Source organism: Molossus molossus, unplaced genomic scaffold (assembly GCF_014108415.1).
Source record: "Molossus molossus isolate mMolMol1 unplaced genomic scaffold, mMolMol1.p scaffold_m16_p_12, whole genome shotgun sequence".
NCBI lineage: Eukaryota > Metazoa > Chordata > Mammalia > Chiroptera > Molossidae > Molossus > Molossus molossus.
In genome coordinates this window covers 70,763,421-70,785,346 of record NW_023425347.1, presented here as the reverse complement: position 1 = coordinate 70,785,346, position 21,926 = coordinate 70,763,421, and the positions used below count along the sequence as shown (strand labels likewise).

Sequence of the window (21,926 nt, the reverse complement as noted above, 5' to 3'; positions counted from 1 at the left end):
ATTCACTAAGTTTAGACAGTTGAGAGGTCCTGTAGAAGCACAGAGGAAAGAAACCCTAGTTTGCCTGAAGGAATAAAAAGCTTCCCAGAGGAGAGAAGATGCTTGAAATGAGATTAGAAAGAATAATAGGAGTTTGCCAGGCAGTCATGGCAGTGTGAAAAGCTACACACACAGAACAGCATAAATAGAGGCATGAAACAGCATAATAAAGGAGAAGGACAGCAAACACTTCAGTGTCCTTAGAGCAAAAGAGCATGCCCACCAAGGAGTGGAGGAGATGGACAAGGCCAGGTGGGAGAGGCACTTGATTATAATATTTTGATTTGACTTGAAGGTGATCTTATGTCTCCAGTCATCAGGTGCCCCAAATACAACATCAGGAAACCAGGATCACAGAGCCCATCCTTAGATTATTACCGAGTCCTTCGGGCTTAGCTCCAGCTGAGCTAGAACTAGAAGGGAAGTGTCATTTTTCCTATTTTTATTCACAGGCCACTGCACAAATGGAAGAGCGTCTAGCAGAGTTCATTTCCTGCAACACTCCAGACAGTGTGTTGCCCTTGGCAGATGGAGCCTTGAGCTTTATTCATCATCAAGTGATTGAGATGGCCCGAGACTGCCTGGATAAATCTCGGAGTGGCCTCATTACATCACAGTACTTCTATGAACTTCAAGAGAATTTAGAGAAACTTCTGCAAGATGTGAGTGTCCTTGTGCTGGAACTCTGGTGAATCATCCATGTGATAGTGCATTAGTAGTCCCAAGCTAAGATTAAAGCATTAATAGGGTTACCAGTCTTCTCAGCCTGCTTGGCACCTCTTTGCCTAGTGTGCAGAGCCCACCCTCAAGCATGGTGCTGATGGACTTAGGTTCCTCCCCAGTCTCTGCATTACTGAGGAGGCCTGTTTATTATCAAAAGAACTCAGTTCTGTGTGTCCTTTCTTCTTCTAATTCCAGTTACTCTGCCTGATTGGTAGTATTCTTAAGTATTTGACTAGGAGATTTGTAACTCAAAGGCGAAGAGTGGCCCCAATGGCTGTGGGTAGCTCTCTTCTAGTAGAAATATTGGTGTAAGGAGAGCCTTCAGACTGTTTTTCCTCAGCCAAGGGAAAGCAGGCCCACGGCTTGCTCTATGAGTTTTTCTCTCTCTGACATTCTGCTTGCATGGTAAGAAGTTCTTTAGTGGAGATTTAAGTGTTAAGAGACCTGATTCTCCCCAGTGTGAAGTCTCTGGGAGGCTAACGGTAAGTAATCCAGAAGTGGTTAAGATCAGAGCAGACACTGAGTTCTTAACCACTGCTCCATGCTCCATGCTCACTTTCCTGTTGTCTCTCCAATAAGGTGGGCAGTTGCCTTCCCTCTCAGATCACATTTGCCCCATATTACACCATTAGTAGTTTCAGTGAGAGATGTTCCTATGTTCTCAGGGCTCTTCATGTTAGTAGAGTATTTCCCAGTCCAGACCCCTATTACCCATGACCTTGCTCTGGAGTACCAACTGAGCTGAGAACCCAACGATAATGATCAAACAGGACTTCAGTGTATTAGTCTTAAAAAAGGGAATATTTTTTTAATATAAGAAATAGTTGAATCTAGAGAAAGGATGACTAGCCCTGGCTGGTGTCACTCAGTGGTTAAAGCAATCAGCCTGCGATTCCCAGTCAAGGGCACATGCCTGGGTTGCTGATTCAATCCCCACCCCAGTCGGGAGCATGCTGGAGGCAACCAATCAATATGTCATTCTCACATCAATGTTTCTTCTCCCCCTCCCTCCTTCCCTTCCACTATCTCTAAAAATCAATGGAAAAAATATCCTCGGGTGAGAATTAACAAAAAAATAGAGAAAGGATGACTAAAGATGATTATGATTATTGCTGTCAAGTATTGATTTTTTATGTATAATAGGTAGCAGATTTTTTTCTGTCGCCTAAAAGGCATATACTAACCCAGTGAGCAAGCGTTATAGTGAGAAAGGTTCTGATTTAATAGATGAGAAAATACTTCCTTCTACAAAAATAAATTTTCTGACTTCAAAAGAATATTTACATTTAAACCTTTGTATAAATATAACCTTAGCAAGCTAAAGTCTCATGAAAATCATTGGCAGCTATTTGTTTCTGTTCAAGGATAACTTCCTAACAGTTCTCTAATAGTGGATAGAAATCAGGGATTTGTGGCATCAGGTAAAGGATCAACACAGTGTGACTTCCAAAGTTGCTTGTACATCTATAGTTGATCTGAAATGCTACAGTCAGAGCCCTGCCCAAAACCTTCAGGCATTTTCCCAGACTCATTGCTCCTGGGCATTGGTTTTTGGTGCAGTAGGAAGAGCCCTGAAAATGGAGCCAGTGTATCATCTATTCCCTAATTTGCTGGGCCCTGAAAATGTAGAAAAAGTTCTCTGCAGGTTCTAGCTCAAGGAATTTACTGGTAATGGGGTTACAGCCCTATCAACATGTCCTTACAGTAAAAATAATAACTGCCATTTATTGAATGTCCTGTGTGCCAGCCGGTACACTGAATGCTCCGTGGAATTATCTCACTTGTGTTTATTATAGTAAGTGTGATTGATGAGCACCAAATAAAGGTCAGTTCTGAGCACAGAGAATGATATAGTAATGCTACATGGAGAGTTCAGGAAAAGTTGAGTCTTGATGAGTAAGTAGGAGGAGTTCAGTAGACATAGGAAACAATATAAACAACCTCTCAGAGGTGTAAAGGAACTTGGTGCATTCCAGGAACTGCAGATAAAATAATCTGGCATGACGAAAGTGAAGGATACCTGCAGGGCAGAGTTGTAGGTGAATTTAAAGAGTTAGACTGGAGGATAGGGGGGTGGTATTGGCAGCAAAGGCTGAAGAGCCTTGTGAGTTTAGAGTGTAAACATGAAGGCAGTAGGGAATCACTGAATGGTGTTTTTTTTAAATCCTCACCCGAGGACATTTATTTCATCTTTTGTTCAGATAGAGTGGGAGGGAGAGAGGAAGAGAGAAACATCGACGGGAAAGGGACACATCGAGTGGCTGCCTCCCACACGACCCAACCAGGGCCGGGGACAAACTGCAACCAAGATACGTGCCCTTAACAGGAACCAAACCCGGGTCTCTCTGGACCGCAGGCCGATTCTCTAACCACTGAGCAAAACTGGCCAGGGTCACTGAATGGTTTTAAATTGAAAAATAATATAATAAGATTTAGATTTAAAATAATAATTACTGCCCTGGCTGGTTTGGCTCAGCAGTTTGAGCATTGGCCTGCAGACTAGAGAGTCCCAGGTTCAGTTCCCGCTGGGGGCACATACCAAAAAAAAAAGAGAAGAAAAAAAACAATTACTATCATTTATAGAACACTTAATGCATGCTAGACACTAAATTATCTCATTTAATTATCCAACTTAATCTTCACAACAATACTAAAGAAAAGTACTATTATTTTTCCCTAAATCTACAGATGAGAAAACTGAAGCTTTAGGGGATGTCAGCCCAAGGTAACTAATTTTTTAAATAGCAGAGCTAGACCCCAAACCCAGGTTTGTCTTATTCCAGAGCTTAAGATCATACATTTTCAAACACTTAGTCAACAAACATTGACTAACACCTGCTACGTAAGAGGCATTGTGCTAGGTTTAGTATGTAAGGGAAGGTTTAGTATGTAAGGGAAGGAAAAAAGAAAGAAGACAGCCTCTCTATTCACAAGGCCCTACAGTGTAGCTCTAGAGACGCAAGTAATTATAGACAACATGATAGTACCATGTGGTATGAGCAAACAGCTGGGAGAACAGGGGGTGTGCAGGGGCGGGGGTAGGGGGGGAAAGAGGACTTACATAAGGTTTCACAGAGTTGATATTTGGGCTAAGTCTTAAAAGAATAAACAAGATTTCACCAAGTGTCCAGCCTCTCTTTTCATTTCACAGCCAGTTTTTTTCCCAAATGGTCTTCATATGCTGTTTTTCTTTCCTTATAGTCCATTCATTGCTCAATCTTCTACCTTCTACTTTCCCTTCCCACCATCCCACAAAAACGATTTCATGCAAAAGTCACCAAGAAATTAATTGGTCAATTGCCAAATCCTATGACCTCTTTCAATCCACATCTTTTTCTAGCTCTCTACAGAACTTTACACAATGAATACCTCTCCTTTCCCCCCTGGCTGTCATGACTCCGTTCTCTCCAGTCGTGCTGTCTTGCTGCCCCTTTACAAATCCCTTCTGTGCCCATCTCTTAAATGCTGATGTTCCACAGGGCACCATTCTGAGCATCCATCCTCCTCTTTCTCCTTTCTTCATCCTTTCCCACTCCATACCTTCAGCTGTCATCCACATGCCAAGGACTCCACCTGTGGCCGCTTCCCTCCCTCTTCTCCTGATCTCCAGATCAGTGTTCCAGCTGATCATTGCACTCTTCCACTTTGACTTTCCAGATTGGGTAGTAGTCTTCCGTTGTAAGTAATAGAAAGCTAACTCAGAGTAGTTCAAGCAGGAAAGGGAAACTAATTGTAAAAGGGGTGGGTCTTGGAGAATTGAAGACAGAAATGCAGCCAGGCCTTAGGAAGCGTCCAGAACTAGAAACCAGAACCTCTGAAAGCCCAGGAAGCATTCATCCTCCTCTTTCATCTCTGTTTTTCTCTGTGCTTCTATTTCTCTATCTCTCTGGTAGATGTAGCCATCCCTTTTTACCCAAGATTAGATTATATGGTTCTGCCACACTAATAGTGACAGCTGTCTTTCTGTCCATTTTTAAATTCCTAGGAGAGCAATCCACACTGGTCAGCTCTTGGTTGTGGGGGGTGGGTGAATTCATGCAGTACAGATGTGGCTCCTAGAAGGCAGAGCACTTTCCATAAGAAAGAGAAAGGCAAAACTTACTTTTTTGCCTACCTGCTTTTTCTCTAAAACCAAATGTAATATGTTCTCTACCTATCCTCACCTAAACTGCATATCTTCTTATATTTCCTATTTTGTTTATGGGTTCACTGAAATTCCTCTAAATTATAGTTGCAGTTACCTTCTGTTCCTGCTCATCCACCCCGAGGTCTGTTCGGTCATCTTACTTCCAAAGTGGTGGATGAAATGGCCCCAATCTGTCCATTTCTCTCCATTCCTACTGCCTGGATTTACACCTTTTTCATCTGCACTATTGCAATCGCCTGCTAATAATGGGTTTTCCTGCTTTCAGGCTTGCCCTCCTTAGTGTACCATTCACACTCCGGCCAGAGTGGTCTTTCTAAAACACCTATCTAGTCACATCACTCTCCTGCTTGGAGGTCTTTCTATTCCTGACTGTTTTTCTGGGGTGGAAAGTGAACATCAGTGAAGGTTCCATTGAGAGTTACCCTGTAAGCTGTCGTCTAGAGGGTAAGTGAAGCTCAGTGATGGAGGAGCTGGTAAAGCAGTGTATCTGTGTGACATTACGTGGTGTCATGTAGAGCTCTAAAGCTCACATGGTTTCCAGTGAACAGCCTTCTCCCTCTCACAGCCCACCAGCCTTCTCGGTGTTGTTTGCTTTATAGAGGTCTCCTTACCACCAGATTGTTTCTCCCAATAGTTTAGTTCTGCCCAGACCAGCCCTCCTTAACTCAACCACACTGGGCCAATGGGCTACTTAAGCAACCTTTGCCTTTTCTGTAGGCTCATGAGCGCTCAGAGAGTTCAGAAGTGGCTTTTGTGATGCAGTTGGTGAAAAAGCTGATGATTGTCATCGCCCGCCCAGCTCGTCTCCTGGAATGCCTGGTGAGTGTACTCTGGAAAAGGTTAGTGGGGAATTGGAGAGGTGGGAGTGGGGTTATAGAAGAAGTAGTCTGCTATCAGCAAAACTAGTGGCACCCACTGCCATTTCTGCTGCTGAAGTCCTTATTTAAACATGATATGCAAGCACTGGAGGCACCAAACAACATCTTATGAGGAAAACTGGATGGTCCTGAGGGGTGTGGCAGGGAGAGGTACTAGTCTGGCCCACTTCTCATACTGAGCAGGCCCCAGGTCAGTGGGGACCTTAGGAGTGAGAAGCACAGGCCAGTTTTGTTTGCACAAGTTGAGTCCTTCATTTAGTCATTCAGCAACACTTTACTGAGTTACCTTCATGCTAGACACTGGAGATGTAGACATAAATCCAGCAGAGTTCCTGATCCTAAGATGCTTCCTCTGTAGTGGAGTTAGACTTAATCTTTTAGTGCCTTAGGATAAGGCCTGAAGACATATAAATAATAATTAATGATACTGCAAGAAGTGTTACAATTGAGGTAGGCACAAGGTGCAGCGAGAATGTGTGAAGTGCTCCAGTCCTCCTTGGGATGGGTGTTCAGTGAAAGCTCTCCCATAGAGGGGCATGGAGCTTATTCAGCAACTTGAAGATGATTGAGTTTGCCAGGTAAGAGGCATGGAGCACAGAGTATGTTTGAAGAATTGGTGAGGGAATAACCTGAAAGGTAGTCCATACAAGGTCACCCAGAGTGCTGGGTTCTTGGCCCAGGAGTTTGCCTTTATCCTTAAGGCTACTTGCAGCCAACAGAAAATTTAGGTAAGAATGTGACAGTCAGCTTTACTTTTTTTTTTCTTTATTAATATTGGGGGGGGGGGGATAAAAACATCAATGAGAGAGAACATCAAATGGCTTCCTCCTGCATGCCCCCCACTGGGGACTGATTGGGCATCAAACTGGCCACCTCTTGATGCATGTGTCAATGCTCAACCTCTGAGCCACACTGGCCAGGCCAGATTTATTTTTTTAAACCATGTTTATAAAGGTGTAATTTACATACAGTAGAACACATCCTTTTTGAGTACACAATTCAGTGAGTTTTAACCTGGAAACTACCACAGTTGAGATAGAGAGCATTTCTTTCACCTCAGAAAATTCCCTCCTGCCACTTTGCAGTCAGTCCCTGTCCCCTCTGACTCCCTGCCAACTACTTATCTGTTTTCATTCACTATGGATAAGTCTGCCTTTTGTACAGCTTCATATAAATGAAATAATATAGTATATTCTGACTTCTTTCACTCAGCATTTTTTTGTGACTCATACATGTGGTTGCATGTGTCAGTAATTGGTTCCTATTTGTTTCTGAGTAACAGTCCATCAGATTTACTCCTAAGAAAGATTACTCTGGCTGCAACATGGATAGTGAATTAAAAGAGAGGGCAGGATGAGCCAAGGAATGCAGTCACTTAAAGCAATTCACATGAGATACAGGAGTGGCCTGAACTAGGACAGTAATAGGAGAACAGAGAAGGGGATTTGTGAGGGACACATTCGGACTACAGGGACTGAGGAAGAATACAAAATTAAAAGGATTTCCAGGTCTGGCTCAGATCATATCCAGATAGAAAGTGCTGTAGTTCTCTAAAATAGACCAGAAGTAAAGAAAGCAGTAGAGGCTGGGGTTGTGGTGAAGCAGGCCTCTTTCACAAGAACTTGAAGTCCATGGTTAAACAGAGTTGGGAGTCAGGCCTGGGTTTGAGTGCTGGTTTAGTATTCTTTCCTACCTCTGTGATCATGGACACATCAATGTATCTCTGTGAGCCTACATTTCCTCTCCAAGGTCACAAAAGTGTTATCAGCATTTAGCCCAGAGTGTGGCACTTACTAGGCACTTTGTAAATGGGACCCCCATAATTATGTGCTCCATGCAGACAAGGACTGCTGTGCTCTGATCCACCTGGTTCTCTAGCTCCTAGCACACAGGAGGTGCTCAGTAAATAGCTGAAGGCATGCATGCACCACCAGGGCTGAGAGCCATACCTGAGTTTTTGTGCCAAGACTGCTCCTGTGCACTGGGTACGTGAACATGCCTGACAGTGCCATCTGGCTGGTAGAAGGTTTTGGACCAGGTGAATAGGCTGAGCCTTTTTTAAAGCAACAACTCTGGTTCTTATTGCTGGGGAGACATCTTATGCTTAGGATATCCATTCTGGAAGTGCCCTGTAAAACAGCTTTGTTCCCATTCTCCTGATCCCTGAGTCATGATATTTTGGTATTCAGGGGTAGGGGGTCCCATCACCAAGGGAAAGTCTTCTTGTTCATCCTGTGCTGGGTGTATACTATAAAATCAGGGAGGCCGACAGCCTCCACTTGTGGCCCTCACCACTGACTACCTCTTTCCCCTGGTACAGGAGTTTGACCCTGAAGAGTTCTACCACCTGTTGGAAGCAGCTGAGGGCCATGCCAAAGAGGGACAAGGGATTAAATGTGACATTCCCCGCTACATCATTAGCCAACTGGGCCTCACACGGGATCCCCTTGAGGGTGAGCATGCTGCCTGGTGGCTGCGGAAGGGCCCACAGCCAACCTCTTACAGCAGGGAAACCACTTGGAGAAGAGGCTTGGATTAGACCTGGACATGGCAGAGCATCAGGGGCCTCAGGGCTATCGGAGGACCCTGTATTCTCTGTCATAAAACTGTCCTTCCTTCGGAACTGTTCACATCTGTCTGACATAGCCCAACCTGGTTTGACTTGGACTTAGCTGGATTGAATTTAGAACCAAAAGTCAAAAGAGGTCAACAAAAGGACCACAGTCACATTTTCAAAAATGCTCACCTCTCCAACTGCCACTTCACAAGTCCTTCTGTGTCTTTGGGGTGGTCCCAACTTGGTTTCAGAAGATGCTCTTCATTCTTTGGGGCTTCACACTAAGCCCCTGCATGAACTGTAGACTTCTACATCCCTGGTTATCATCACCCTGCCTTCCCTGCTGCCCAGCCCCATCCAGCACAGCCATCTTGGCCAGCAGGATGGGGACTAATAGCCCAGCTTTGGGCTCTGTTTTCCAGCAATTGCCTCAACTTTGAGGGAAGCTTTATAGAATTTGCCAGACCTTATAAATGGTACTGGACTTCTAGAAATAGGAGTGGCGTTATTACTGGCAAACACGTTCAAAAGTTGTGACTACACCGAGGAGAGGCACAGGACCAGATCTGCATCCCAAACTGATACAGAAAACATGAATGCCTCCCTACATGCACCTGTCATGTGATATGAGTGGACTGCCAGGATGCCTGACAGTGCCACGCACACTTCTTTCTGTGTCCTTGCTTTGTTTCTAGAAATGGCCCAATTGAGCAGCTATGACAGTCCTGATACTCCAGAGACTGATGATTCAGTTGAGGTAAAAATCCTGTGCTCCTGCTCCAATCCTGGAGCCTGGGCCCTGTAAAGCAGAAGGCTGCGAATTCTCTTGAATAGGACATCTGGAGGAGGGGGTCGGGGGTGTGGCATACACTACTTGAGAAGTCATTCAGCTCCTGGGGGAGACTGGGCAGGAGGCTGCAACAGGGCTAAGAGCTGAGATGATGCTGGGGCCAGCTTCCCTAAATGTATGGGCCCTGAGAAGCATGCCTGCCTCTTGTCTTTTCCTTATCTTCCAGGGCCGTGGAATATCTCTGGCATCTAAAAAGACACCCTCTGAAGAGGACTTTGAAACCATTAAGCTCATCAGCAATGGTGCCTATGGGTAAAGGCAGGGGTCAGGGCGTGGCTGGAATTGAAGCTAAATTAGCCCTTGGGCTCTTCTAAGAAGTATATGATATGCCCAGTCCTCTGGGCAACAGATGCCTCAGGATGGACCCTGTCTCTCCCCAAAGCCTCCGAGAGGGGCAGGAGTTCAGTTTCCTCTGACATCTGAGCATTGTTCCCTTCCCTTTCTTTTCCGTTGCACTCCTCTTTGAGCTATGGGGAAGGGTGGAGCTATGTCCTCAGGACTTGGTATATCAGGAAATTGATAAGCACAGCCCTGCTCCTGTGTTCTGCACATATTTAAGGTGTGAGAGGAGGCAGTTTGGCCACCCAGCTCTGGGTGGGGGAGAGCACAGCTCAGGCGCTGAGGACCCATGGGAGACTGAATGCACTGTGTTTCCCAGGGCTGTATTCCTGGTGCGGCACAAGTCCACCCGGCAGCGCTTTGCCATGAAGAAGATCAACAAGCAGAACCTGATCCTACGCAACCAGATCCAGCAGGCCTTCGTGGAGCGTGACATACTGACTTTTGCTGAGAACCCCTTTGTAGTCAGCATGTTCTGCTCCTTTGAGACCAAGCGCCACCTCTGCATGGTGATGGAGTATGTTGAAGGTACTCAGGGAAAGATGGTCTGGCATGGAGGCTAAGGCACAATCTGAGACTTAGCCCTGAACCAGGACCAATAGCTTGTACAGGGATAAAGTTTCAGGGCCCACCTTCCGAGTATCTCTTTGACATTGTTTTCTGCCTTAGGATCTCAGCCCATTTAGCTATGGTGGGCACAAAGCTCCCTGCCCCTCACAGGAAGAGCCTTCTGTAGCAGTAGCTGCCATGAGGCTGCCCATGTCAGGTGCAATGAGAGGCATTCTGGAATAGTATGTGTGAGCCTGGTGGCCATTGAATCCTGCACCCCAAAGCCTGCCTACCCTCTACTGCTGGACCAGGCAGGAACAAAGGAGGTGGCAAAGCCACAAAAGCCCAGGGTTGGATTTTGGGAGGATTGCATCTGGGCCTTCAGAAGACAGGAAGGCAATTGCCCTGGCTGATGGCTTGTGAAGGGGACAACCCCCTAAGTCACACAAAATGTTCTCAGGATGGAACAAAAGAGTATCAGAGGTAGCAGTTTGGCCAGTGCCCTTCCTTCTCCCCTTCTCACTGCTATGTACAGCTTTCAAAGATATTTTGCCTAAGTCTTGAATTTGAAGCTGAACAAAACTCTCCTTTTAATTAGTAGGTGCTTGCTGGGAGTTTAGTGTTACTTCACTCAAAATATAAAGGACAGCCATCAGGAAGGAAATAAATGAACAATACTGAAGTCTCAGCCAGATGTGTTTACAATATATAGAATTCACATCCTAAAATACCTTAGTCCTATCTCTACAAATCAACCCCACAGGCATAGAGGCCTTTGTTCCTTCCCTCTCTGGCCTGAACAATGGCCTAAACAGCTATTCACCTAACCTCCTGCTTTCCTCCACACTCTGTCTCCCACCCATGCCAGCAACAGAGGGGCTAGAATCATAGTCTTTAGCACCAGGGTCTTCCATTAGGCTGTCTCCTCTGGGGTCTTAGAGACTGTGAGACAGGAGACCATGGAGAGTGGAGACCTGGGTCCTTCCTTAATGGTGGCCTGCCCTTGTTGCAGGAGGAGACTGTGCTACTCTGCTGAAGAACATTGGGGCCCTGCCTGTGGACATGGTGCGTTTGTACTTTGCGGAAACTGTGCTAGCCCTGGAGTACTTACACAACTATGGCATCGTGCACCGTGACCTCAAGCCTGACAAGTATGCCCACTATCTGGGTCTCTTCTTTCAAGTTCTCCATCTTGGGTCTCTAGATAAATAGAGGCAGACACAGCATGTTTGCCAGAATGGCTGCTAGGAAACAGTGTTCATGTGGGTATCCATCTGTGCCCAGTACTCCCATCCCCTGACCACCCCAAATGCAAAGACCACTGCCATCAAGATCTGCCAGGGGCATTGTGACATACATGTGAGAATTGCTGAGGAGTGCCACTCAGGAAACCAAGTAGGAAAAAAAGAATTGCATATATAATAGGTGGCTGAACAAGTGTTCTGATGTTTACTGGCATCGACTCTGTGCCAAGGGCTATAAAATAGTCCCTGGTCTAGTGTGGGAGACAGAAATATCTGTGTACAAGCTGATTCTCTGAAGACATTAGCGAATTGGAAAAAGGTGGGGTGGTGGGGGTGGGGGCACGCTTTCTAAAACTAGGGAGCGGGGATTTGCAAAGGCACACAGGTGTGACCCATTCAGGAACTACAAATAGTACAGTGTGGCTAAAGCAGGTATTAGGTCATCAAGGGCCTTTTTGTTAGATCTGGGTTTTATTTTAAAGGGTCCTAAAGGTCTTTGAAAGGCCTATAAACCAAAGGTATGATATAACAACAAGTTCAGATTTTGGGTTTAGTTTAGGAAGCTCACTCTGCTAGTGGAAAGAGATGGTGAGACCATTGCAACAAACCAGGCCAAAACAACAATGCCTGTGCTAGAACAGTCAGGATGGATAAGAGCGGATAGTGTTGGTGGGTAGTGTTGGTGGGTAGAAAAGAAACGATAAGGTTGGGGGGTGTGGGTGCAGAGAGGAGCAACAGGCAGAAGTCTGGGATATCTTCCAGATTTCTAGCTTGTGACTAGGGCATGGTGATAAGCCTCTGAAGTGGAAAGTGTCTTTGACTTTAGACAGACCTGAATTCAAATGATCACTCATTAACTCTGTGAGCTTGAGTCTGTGTATTAAACCTCTTTGAGCCTCATATTTCTCCTCTTTAAAATGGGGATAATACCTACTTTTGTTGTGATAGTTACTGTATAAAAACCTTTCAGGAACCAAAATATTTTTATAATCAACAAAGCACTTACAACAAACTTCAGTAGGTAACCGACATTATTGCTTTTCACCAAGAAGGCCAGTTAGGAAGCGTCACTTTGAACAAGTTGAGTTTCTGTTGCCTGTAAGACATCTAGGCAGTTAGTGGACGTGGAGCTCTAGAAATCAGGACCAGAGATACTGATTTGGGAATCAGAAGAAAGGGGTGGCAGGGGATAGCCTTCATAGGAAATGAAATGGCTCAGGCAGAATATGTGAAGGGAGAAGAAAGACATTTCTTTGTGAGATCTGATTTCTAGTTTCTCCCAACCAATCCTCCTTCTAAGACCTACCATGGACATGGAACAAGAGTATGTGCATCTGAGTTAGGGATATTGTGAGCCACCCACCCAGGTGAGGAGAGAGGACTGAGAATGGCTACAGCCCTAGGATGAGGGTGATCACTCTGTGGAAGCAAGTGTGCCTCAGCTGGCTGATACCTGCCCCCAGTCAAGAATACAGTGAGGGCAATAAACAGAAGTGGGTTGGGGGAATGGGCAGAGAGCAGGTGCTTGTGCAGAATGCAGTACTCACAAAGCCACAAATGTTTATTCCTTCAGGGCTCCCTGTCTCCCGACTGAAGCTACCCTGCTATGTCCCACTGTAGTCCCATAGAGACTTGAGATCTGACATTTACTAAAATTAGCACTCTTAGAAAACTAGGAAATAACTCCATCCTTCTGTTTCTCTGGTTTCCCAGCCTCCTGATTACATCCATGGGGCACATCAAGCTCACTGACTTTGGCCTTTCTAAAATTGGCCTCATGAGTCTGACAACAAATCTGTATGAGGGCCACATTGAAAAGGATGCCCGGGAGTTCCTGGACAAGCAGGTAAGCAAGGATGGTTGAGACTTTGGCGGTTGAATTCCAGGCCTCAGAATAAGGACTGGGGGCCGCATGCTTACCCAATAGGTACATGTTAAGACTGGGAGCTCCTATCTTTTTCATCTTTTGGTTCCAGGGAGGAATTGAGATAGGAAGCACATTTAGAAAATAGGGTGGACCATGAGAATTATATAGATATAAAATCCAAAATCATCTTCCTCCTCAGAGTTTGGAGAAACTAGGTCAGATCACCATTGACATTCTCTCAAAGACTGGTGTGAGGTCAGTTCCGAACCTCCTGGCCTCAGTCAAGAGCAAGCCTCTCCTGGAACTGCTGTTCTTGGTGCACAGCTCCAAATTTCCTCTGAACTGTGGCCCAGCTTCCTGAGTTTAGCCTCTGGATGTGACACTTCATATTGACTATTTGCAAGTCCCTATGGTAGTCATGTGACTAGGGTCTGTTCTTTGGGAGGCTGGAGGGCAGAAGCCATTGTGGAGTGGGGACCAGAGATGCTAGAAAGAAGTGTTGAGCCACCCACCCAGGTGAGGAGAGAGGACTGGGAATGGCTACAGCCCTAGGATGAGGGTGATCACTCTGTGGAAGCAAGTGTGCCTCAGCTGGCTGATACCTGCCCCCAGTATAGAATACAGTGAGGGCAATAAACAGAAGTGGGTTGGGGGAATGGGCAGAAAGCAGGTGCTTGTGCAGAATGCAGTACTCACAAAGCCACAAATGTTTATTCCTTCAGGGCTCCCTGTCTCCCTACTGAAGCTACCCTGCTATGTCTCACTGTAGTCTCATAGAGACTTGAGATCTGACATTTACTAAAATTAGCACTGGTGGTTCAAGGCTAAAATGAGATGTTTGGGGTAATTAGGAGATACATAAACTCACCCCACCAATAGTTCCAACTCTGTTACCATGGTTGATCTTGATCATTAACGAAAGTTAGCTGTCGTTAGTCTTTATTCAGAGACTTTTTTATCCCAAAGGTGGGAATATCCCCACCCCTCCAGCTGTCATGACAATGAGCTGTCTCAGGATGCTGAGCCAGCCTGGCTTCTCTATACCCAGGTATGCGGGACTCCGGAGTACATTGCACCTGAGGTGATTCTGCGTCAGGGCTATGGGAAGCCAGTGGACTGGTGGGCCATGGGAATAATCCTATATGAGTTCCTGGTGGGTTGCGTCCCTTTCTTTGGAGACACTCCGGAGGAGCTCTTTGGGCAAGTGATCAGTGGTAGGTACCATCACCCTGGCCCACTGGGGAGGCAGAGTCTGGATCCACAAATATGATTTACACATGTACCTGTGAGGCTTAAGAGTTCTTTTCTGAGTTCATGTGCATGTGATGGTACGCTTGCTTCTTTGATGTGTGTGTGCATGTGTGTCACCTTGGACTTGTTCTGTTTATGTTCACGTATCCCCTGTATGTACATGGGTATACCTGTGTTGTGTGTGTATATCCTGTGAGTAAGTTTTGTATGTGAGTGCCTATGTCTAGAGTGTGAAGGCAGGGTGAGCTGAAGCTTCAGGACAGGGAAGTCACTGCTTTGCAGTGTCCACCCAGGATCAAAGAGCAAGCCATGCTCTAGGGTATATGGTCTAGGAGAACTGGAACCTAAAGAAATTAAGGAATTGGGGTCCCAAGCAAGTTTTCAGGAGTTCTGGGCTGAGCCCTTTTTGCCTCCCTACCCTTATGCTATCCGAGGACCATCTTCCCCATCTCCCCATTCTGCCCACAACTTCTGAGACCCTTCTCTAGCTCCTTTTTTCTCACCCCAAATAACTCCTCAGATGAGATTGTGTGGCCTGAGGGGGATGATGCATTGCCACCAGATGCCCAGGACCTCACCTCTAAACTGCTCCATCAGAACCCTCTGGAGAGACTGGGTACAGGTAGGACAGGCCTCACTGACTTTTCTCACCACTTGGAAGAGGGAGGAGGGAAGCTGAGTCCATGCAACCAGGAGGGTCAGACTTCAAGTGTGGGCAGTGCCTCTGGATCCTGAAACTTGCCCTGTTCCCTCTGGGCAGAGGAGCTTGGAAGGTGCTGGAGCTGAGGCCTCCAGGTGCCTCTAGAGGTCCGGGTTCTCACTGGGCTTGCTGACATGGACTCCACTCAGCTCATCCTGCTCCCTTGCCCACACCTTCCCTGTCCATAGGCAGCGCCTATGAGGTGAAGCAGCACCCATTCTTTACCGGTCTGGACTGGACAGGACTTCTTCGCCAGAAGGCTGAATTTATTCCTCAACTGGAGTCAGAGGATGATACCAGCTACTTTGACAGTAAGGCCACTGACAGGACGGGAGGAGCAAGGCTCCCACCTGTTTTTCTTTTCAGAAATACCTGTGTACCCTGAACTTGGCATTGGGAGAGCATCTTCTCCAGGTCCTCTTGAGGTTTGTTAGGGTCAAACAGAGGCTACCGCCAGTGGCCTCTGAAGGGAACTGTCCTGTGTGTCTGACCCAGCCCGCTCAGATCGGTATCACCATGTGGACTCGGAGGACGAGGAGGAAGTGAGTGAAGATGGCTGCCTTGAGATCCGCCAGTTCTCTTCCTGCTCTCCCAGATTCAGCAAGGTACCACTGAGGCAGGCCCAGACTAGGAAGTACAGGCTGGAGGATTGGGAGGAGAGGACCTGTCAAGGGACGTGCCTGGAGCCAGCTAGGGGAGAGGGTGATGAGGCTACCTCAAGAAAAAGAGTTGGAAAGGGCTGGGCCTGCACATGACAGATACTTCTAGAACCACTCCAGCCCTGACATATGAGATGCCAGGGTGAGGCCAGGTCAGCCCAGCAGAATCAGTTTCCTCAAACATTCGATGGACTGTATAGGGGAAGGAAGGGGAGAACTGGTTCAGACTTCTGGGTTTCAGGTGCAAGGATACTTTTTGCTCCTTAGGTGTGTCTGTTGGAGCCCATCCTCCACACATCTTCTTTGCCCACAGGTGTACAGTAGCATGGAGCGACTGTCACTGCTTGAGGAGCGCCGGACACCACCCCCCACCAAGCGCAGCCTGAGCGAGGAGAAGGAAGATCGCTCCGATAGCCTGGCAGGGCTGAAGGGTCGAGACCGAAGCTGGGTGATTGGCTCCCCTGAGATGTGAGTACCCAGACTAGGCAGCACAGCCATCCATCCATCAGTTGTCAGATTCTGGGCAAGATTCAGATGCTGGGGAGGAGTGCTGGGGGCAATGAGGGGCATTCATAAGAACAGGTCCTCAGGATGTCTCAAAAGAGTTCTGTGAGCCCCTAAGGAAGCCTGGGCTGGAGGAGGGAGACAAGCAGGGCCATCTCACTGTAGGCCTTGTGTCTCACAGATTGCGGAAGCGGCTGTCGGTGTCTGAATCATCCCACACGGAAAGTGACTCAAGCCCTCCACTGACAGTGCGACGTCACTGCTCAGGCCTCCTGGATGTGCCTCACTTCCCTGAGGGCCCTGAGGAGGCTACCAGTACCCCCAGGAGGCAGCAGCAGGAGGGCATATGGCTTCTGACACCCCTATCTGGAGAAGGGATGTCTGGGCCTATCCCTGAACGGCCAGTGGAGCAGCAGCTGAAGCTGGATGAGGAGCCTGTTGGCCAGAGCAGTGGTTCTAGTCCAGGTGTGGCCCAGCAGGTGGCCAAAGGGCCTAGGCTGAACAATAGTGCAGGGAGGCAGGGAGAGGAGGCTCAGCTGCCTTGCAGGTCTCATTGCTCATTTGGGCCCACAGCCATGGAGACTCGAGGCCGTGGAACCCCACAGCTGGCTGAGGGAGCCACAGCCAAAGCCATCAGTGACCTGGCAGTGCGCAGGGCCCGCCATCGGCTACTCTCTGGGGACTCTATAGAAAAGCGTACCGCTCGCCCCATCAACAAAGTAATCAAGTCTGCCTCAGCCACAGCCCTGTCCCTCCTCATTCCTGCAGGTGAGGCCCTGGGGAACTAGGATAAAACTCACAGGAAGGGCCTTGGAATCTCTGGGGGCCTGTGGCAGGAATCTGTTCAGGGCAGATGTGTCTGTGTTGTATGTTGAGCAGGTATCTGAGAGAGCACCTGTCATTGCTATCCCTTTGTTATGAAACTAGAGGTCTCTAGTTTAAATATCTATGAAAAGTTTATATGGTCCCTGATACATATAAGCAAGCAATCAGTAAAAGCTAGCTGCCATTCCCTATTACCTGGGGTCTGTGAGGGTTCGGGTACATGAGAGGGCTCTGATGCTCAGAGGCTGTGGGGAGGACATACCTCAGGCTCAGGTCAGGCTCAGGCTCTGTCTCTGACTAGAGCTGTGTGGGATCAACAGCCTAGACAGGGGGCTGGTCTAGGAGCATAATCCCCTGACCCACTAAGTCTTGGTTTCTCCTCCAGAACACCATACCTGCTCTCCATTGGCCAGCCCCATGTCCCCGCATTCCCAGTCATCCAACCCATCATCCAGGGACTCTTCTCCAAGCAGGGACTTCTTGCCAGCCCTCAGCAACTCAAGGACCCCCATCATCATCCACCGAGCTGGCAAGAAGTATGGCTTCACCTTGCGGGCCATCCGTGTCTACATGGGTGACTCGGACATCTATACTGTGCACCATATGGTGTGGGTATGTCTGGCCATCTAGCCCTGTTGTTTCCCAGCTTCATCACTCTACCTTCCCCTTACTGGGGCCTGCCTGTCCCTGCCCACACAACCCTCAGGAGGCATGCTCAGGCTCCAGGCTGAGAACTGTTCTCTCCCTGGGGCAGCACGTGGAGGATGGAGGTCCAGCCAGTGAGGCAGGGCTTCGTCAGGGCGACCTCATCACTCATGTCAACGGGGAGCCTGTGCATGGGCTGGTGCACACAGAGGTGGTGGAGCTGATCTTGAAGGTTAGTGCTGGGTGTGTTGCCTGCTGTGGTCAACCCCAGCCTTGTGAGTCTGACGGGCCATAGGGGCATGGGCAAGTCGAGCACACATACATCTGGCACTCACTGAGAACAGATGCACGCGCGCGCACGCTCACACACACACACAAACCTGGAAATGGCCATAACAGTGAGTTTTCACTGAAAGGCAGCACCCTCACTGACCAAGGCCCAGGGATACTCCTGAGCTATGGGTAGGGTTGGAGACCAGGATGGGTAAGCCTCTCCTCCACCTTCTCAACCCTAAACCACTTGGGCTCCAGTTGGAGCCATTTGCTAACCTGTGAAGAGAGAGGACAGGTCTGTGGTTTAGACATATTGATGCAGGGACAAAGGCTAGAGCTATTGTCTAGCCACGTCCAGGGGTAAGGGTTGCGTCAAGAATATGGCCGCTGCCTTAGCCCAAGCTCACGCTTTGTTCCCCAGAGTGGAAACAAGGTGTCTATTTCAACAACTCCCCTGGAGAACACATCCATTAAAGTGGGGCCAGCTCGGAAGGGCAGCTACAAGGCCAAGATGGCTCGAAGGAGCAAGCGAAGCCGAGGCAAAGATGGGCAAGAAAGGTGAGCCAGACTTACTTAGCCTTTCTTATTCTCCTCTGAGCCAGTATATGATGCTAATGTATGCTGTGCCCTGTGCACCAAGTTAGACAGCCTCTGCCTCTTGTCTCTGCAGCAGAAAAAGGAGCTCCCTGTTCCGGAAGATCACCAAGCAGGCATCCCTGCTCCACACCAGCCGCAGCCTCTCTTCCCTTAACCGCTCTTTGTCATCAGGGGAGAGTGGGCCAGGCTCTCCGACACACAGCCACAGCCTTTCCCCCCGATCTCCCACTCAGGGCTACCGGGTGACCCCTGATGCTGTGCATTCAGGTAGGAAGGGCTCTCTGCAGATTGCAGAAACCACCACTGGGAGGTAGGAAAGTGCCTGGACCCTCTGTAGTTCTCATAGGTCCTACTCTGAAACTCATTCACCCCACCCCCCTGAAAGATCCAACAGTTGGGGAGGAGGTGACAGGGATGGAGGATGACTTTATTTCTATAGCCTGGGCTCTGGTTCACTGGTGAGGTAACCTTGATGATCCTGGGATATTCCAGAGCTAAGCCCTGCCTTGCCCCTCAGTCACTTCTAACAACTAACATTGTTCTCTCTACCTCTGTCTGTCGGTGCAAAGTGGGAGGGAATTCGTCACAGAGCAGCTCCCCCAGCTCCAGTGTGCCCAGCTCTCCAGCCGGCTCTGGGCACACACGGCCCAGCTCCCTGCATGGTCTGGCACCCAAGCTCCAACGACAGTACCGCTCTCCACGGCGCAAGTCAGCAGGCAGCATCCCACTGTCACCACTGGCCCACACCCCTTCTCCACCACCAGCAGCTTCACCCCAGCGCTCCCCATCACCCCTGTCTGGCCATGGAACCCAGACCCTCCCCACCAAGCTTCACTTGTCGCCTCCCTTAGGCAGGCAACTCTCACGGCCCAAGAGTGCAGAGTCTCCCCGCTCACCACTACTTAAGAGGGTGCAGTCAGCTGAGAAACTGGCGGCTGCACTTGCTTCTGAGAAGAAGCTAGTCACTTCTCGAAAACATAGCCTTGACCTGCCCCACCCTGAGGTAAAGAAGGAACTGCCACCCAGGGAAGTCAGTCCTCTGGAAGTAGTTGGAACCAGGAGTGTCTTGTCTGGGAAGGGGGCGCTGCCAGGGAAGGGGGTGCTGCAGCCTGCTCCCTCACGAGCTCGAGCCACCCTCCGACAGGACCGGGCTGAGCGGCGAGAGTCACTGCAGAAGCAGGAAGCTATCCGTGAAGTTGACTCTTCAGAGGATGACACTGATGAGGGGCCTGAGAACAACCAAGGTGTGCAGGAGCCAAGCTTGGTACCTAACTCAGAAGTGGGCCAGGATCCAACCCTCAGAGAAACAAGAGAGGGTGAGGAAGAAGATGCCTTCTTGCCCAGGGACCCCAGAATGGAAGGTGACCCCCAGAGGAGGTTTGGGATCCCACAAGTCTTTGAGGAGGCTGCCAGCTCCTTGTCACCAGCTCCTAGCCTTAATAGGGCTGGACCTACAGACCCCATCCCCCCTGAAGGTTGCTTGAAAGCTCAGCTCCTCCACACCCAGGCACTAACAGCACTTTGTCCCAGCTCTTCAGGACTCATCCCCACCAGTTGCCCAACTCTCTCCTCCACCTCTGGAGAGCCATGGTCCTGGAAATTCCTTATTGAGGGCCCAGAGGGGGCATCCTCAAGCAGAAAAGCAACAATGGAAAGTGGGCTGGTCAGTTCCCAGAATTTGGAAGCCACAGTTCCAGCCCACCCTGAGAACCTGTCTCCTAGGCAGGAGGAGAAGTCACGGTCACCCAGTGTCCCTGGGCTGGCCCACCAACCATGTGATCTTTCCAGCCAAAGCTGGCGATGGGAGCCTGAGTATGTACAAATAGAGAAAGAAGAGTCAACCCTGGGCATCACCAAAGTGCCTGATGCCTCAGGTGACAGGAGGCAGAACGTTCCTTGCAGAAGCTGCCCCCTCACCCAGGAGCCTGGGCTCAGCCTGCTCCAGAGGGGCCAAGATCCAGGGGGCCCTCACAAGCATCAGGACTTAGCATTGCTAACCGATGAGCTTTTAAAGCAAACATAGCAGTTGTCTGCCATTTCTTGCACTCAGACCTATGTAATACATGCTCTTGGAAACCATCTTTATGTCTTTTGCTTGCTTCTTTCTTTCAGTCAACACAAATGTAATTCAATGTCCTCTATGTTGTTGCTAATGATAGAGTGAATTATGACAGTTTCCACAGTCAGGGGAGGGGCATTTAACCCAGCTTGGCTTTCCAGAGATTGTGGCATCTGAGCTCAATCCTGAAGGATAGTTAATAGGTAGTAGTTTGCTGGGTTATAGGAGTAGTAATTAATACAAAGAAAAAATGTCCAGCCCTGGCCAGTTTGGCTCAGCGGTTAGAGCATCGGCCTGCAGTTCAGAGAGACCCAGGTTCAGTTCCCGCTAAGGGTACATACCTTGGTTGCAGTTTGTCCTCGGCCCAGGTTGTGTCGTGCGGGAGGCAGCCACTCGATGTGTCCCTTTCACGTCGATGTTTCTCTCTGTCTCTTCCTCTCTCTCCCTCCCACTCTGTCTGAACAAAAAATGGAAAAATGTCCTCGGGTGAGGATAAAACAAACAAAAAAAAGAATGTCCAGGCAGAGTATGTTACTTAACTATATACCTGGTATTGTCAAGGAACTGAAAATAATTCAAAGTAGAAATGGGTCTAGTGAGTTAGGCAAGGGTTATAACTAATGGTCTTGCAGGAATTTAGACTTTCTGTTGGTGATGGGGAATCCAAGACGGCCATGTAGTGACTAATAGTCCTGCTTCATAGATAAGGGAACTCAGGTTTTCAGATATTAACAAGATCATATAGCCTGGGCAGAGCTAGGATTAGAACCTAGACCTCTCTCTTGACTCCAGAACCTACATATGTATCCCAAATTGGAATGCCTCTTAGCCAGAAAATGAGGAAAAATGGTAGGGGGAAGTGAGTTGAACTTGGTACTTGGGAGACATCCAAAAGATAACTGGATGTATGGGTCTGGAACTCAGTAGAGAAATCTAGACTGATGATAGAAAATTGAGAGCCATCAATGTATCAATAATGATACACTGATGAGCACAAGCATTTAAAGCAAAAGAAAACTTATAAGAAGTAGCCAGAAAAGAGTCATAAAAGCTGAAAGAGTTTTAAAATGGGTGAAGTTACCTGGTAAAATGCTGGGAGGCCAGGTGAGATGAAAATAGAGAACTGCCCTCTGTGTTTAGTAATGTCATTAATGTTTGCAGCCAGTGAGTCCTTCCTGGGCCACTGTCAGGTAGGCCTCTGCACTGGAGATGGACATTGC

General features: G+C 48.2%; 1 protein-coding gene across 5 annotated transcripts in view; it reads left to right on the top strand.

Annotated features, from left to right (window-relative positions):
- Nucleotides 1-20,691, top strand: part of MAST2 (microtubule associated serine/threonine kinase 2) — a 214,325-nt gene extending 193,634 nt beyond the window's left edge. For all 5 annotated transcript variants that reach the window (XM_036255807.1, XM_036255809.1, XM_036255808.1 and 2 more), the window contains 20 exons: nucleotides 492-701; nucleotides 5,627-5,728; nucleotides 8,108-8,240; nucleotides 9,040-9,101; nucleotides 9,361-9,446; nucleotides 9,853-10,061; nucleotides 11,095-11,233; nucleotides 13,040-13,172; nucleotides 14,242-14,407; nucleotides 14,965-15,066; nucleotides 15,333-15,455; nucleotides 15,640-15,749; nucleotides 16,117-16,271; nucleotides 16,489-16,772; nucleotides 16,881-17,075; nucleotides 17,518-17,744; nucleotides 17,887-18,009; nucleotides 18,472-18,608; nucleotides 18,721-18,914; nucleotides 19,217-20,691. In XM_036255807.1, coding sequence (XP_036111700.1) covers nucleotides 492-701; nucleotides 5,627-5,728; nucleotides 8,108-8,240; nucleotides 9,040-9,101; nucleotides 9,361-9,446; nucleotides 9,853-10,061; nucleotides 11,095-11,233; nucleotides 13,040-13,172; nucleotides 14,242-14,407; nucleotides 14,965-15,066; nucleotides 15,333-15,455; nucleotides 15,640-15,749; nucleotides 16,117-16,271; nucleotides 16,489-16,772; nucleotides 16,881-17,075; nucleotides 17,518-17,744; nucleotides 17,887-18,009; nucleotides 18,472-18,608; nucleotides 18,721-18,914; nucleotides 19,217-20,670 — 4,344 coding nt within the window. In that variant the 3' untranslated portion in view covers nucleotides 20,671-20,691. The remainder of the gene's footprint in view (nucleotides 1-491; nucleotides 702-5,626; nucleotides 5,729-8,107; nucleotides 8,241-9,039; nucleotides 9,102-9,360; nucleotides 9,447-9,852; nucleotides 10,062-11,094; nucleotides 11,234-13,039; nucleotides 13,173-14,241; nucleotides 14,408-14,964; nucleotides 15,067-15,332; nucleotides 15,456-15,639; nucleotides 15,750-16,116; nucleotides 16,272-16,488; nucleotides 16,773-16,880; nucleotides 17,076-17,517; nucleotides 17,745-17,886; nucleotides 18,010-18,471; nucleotides 18,609-18,720; nucleotides 18,915-19,216) is intronic.
- Nucleotides 20,692-21,926: the final 1,235 nt, after the last annotated feature.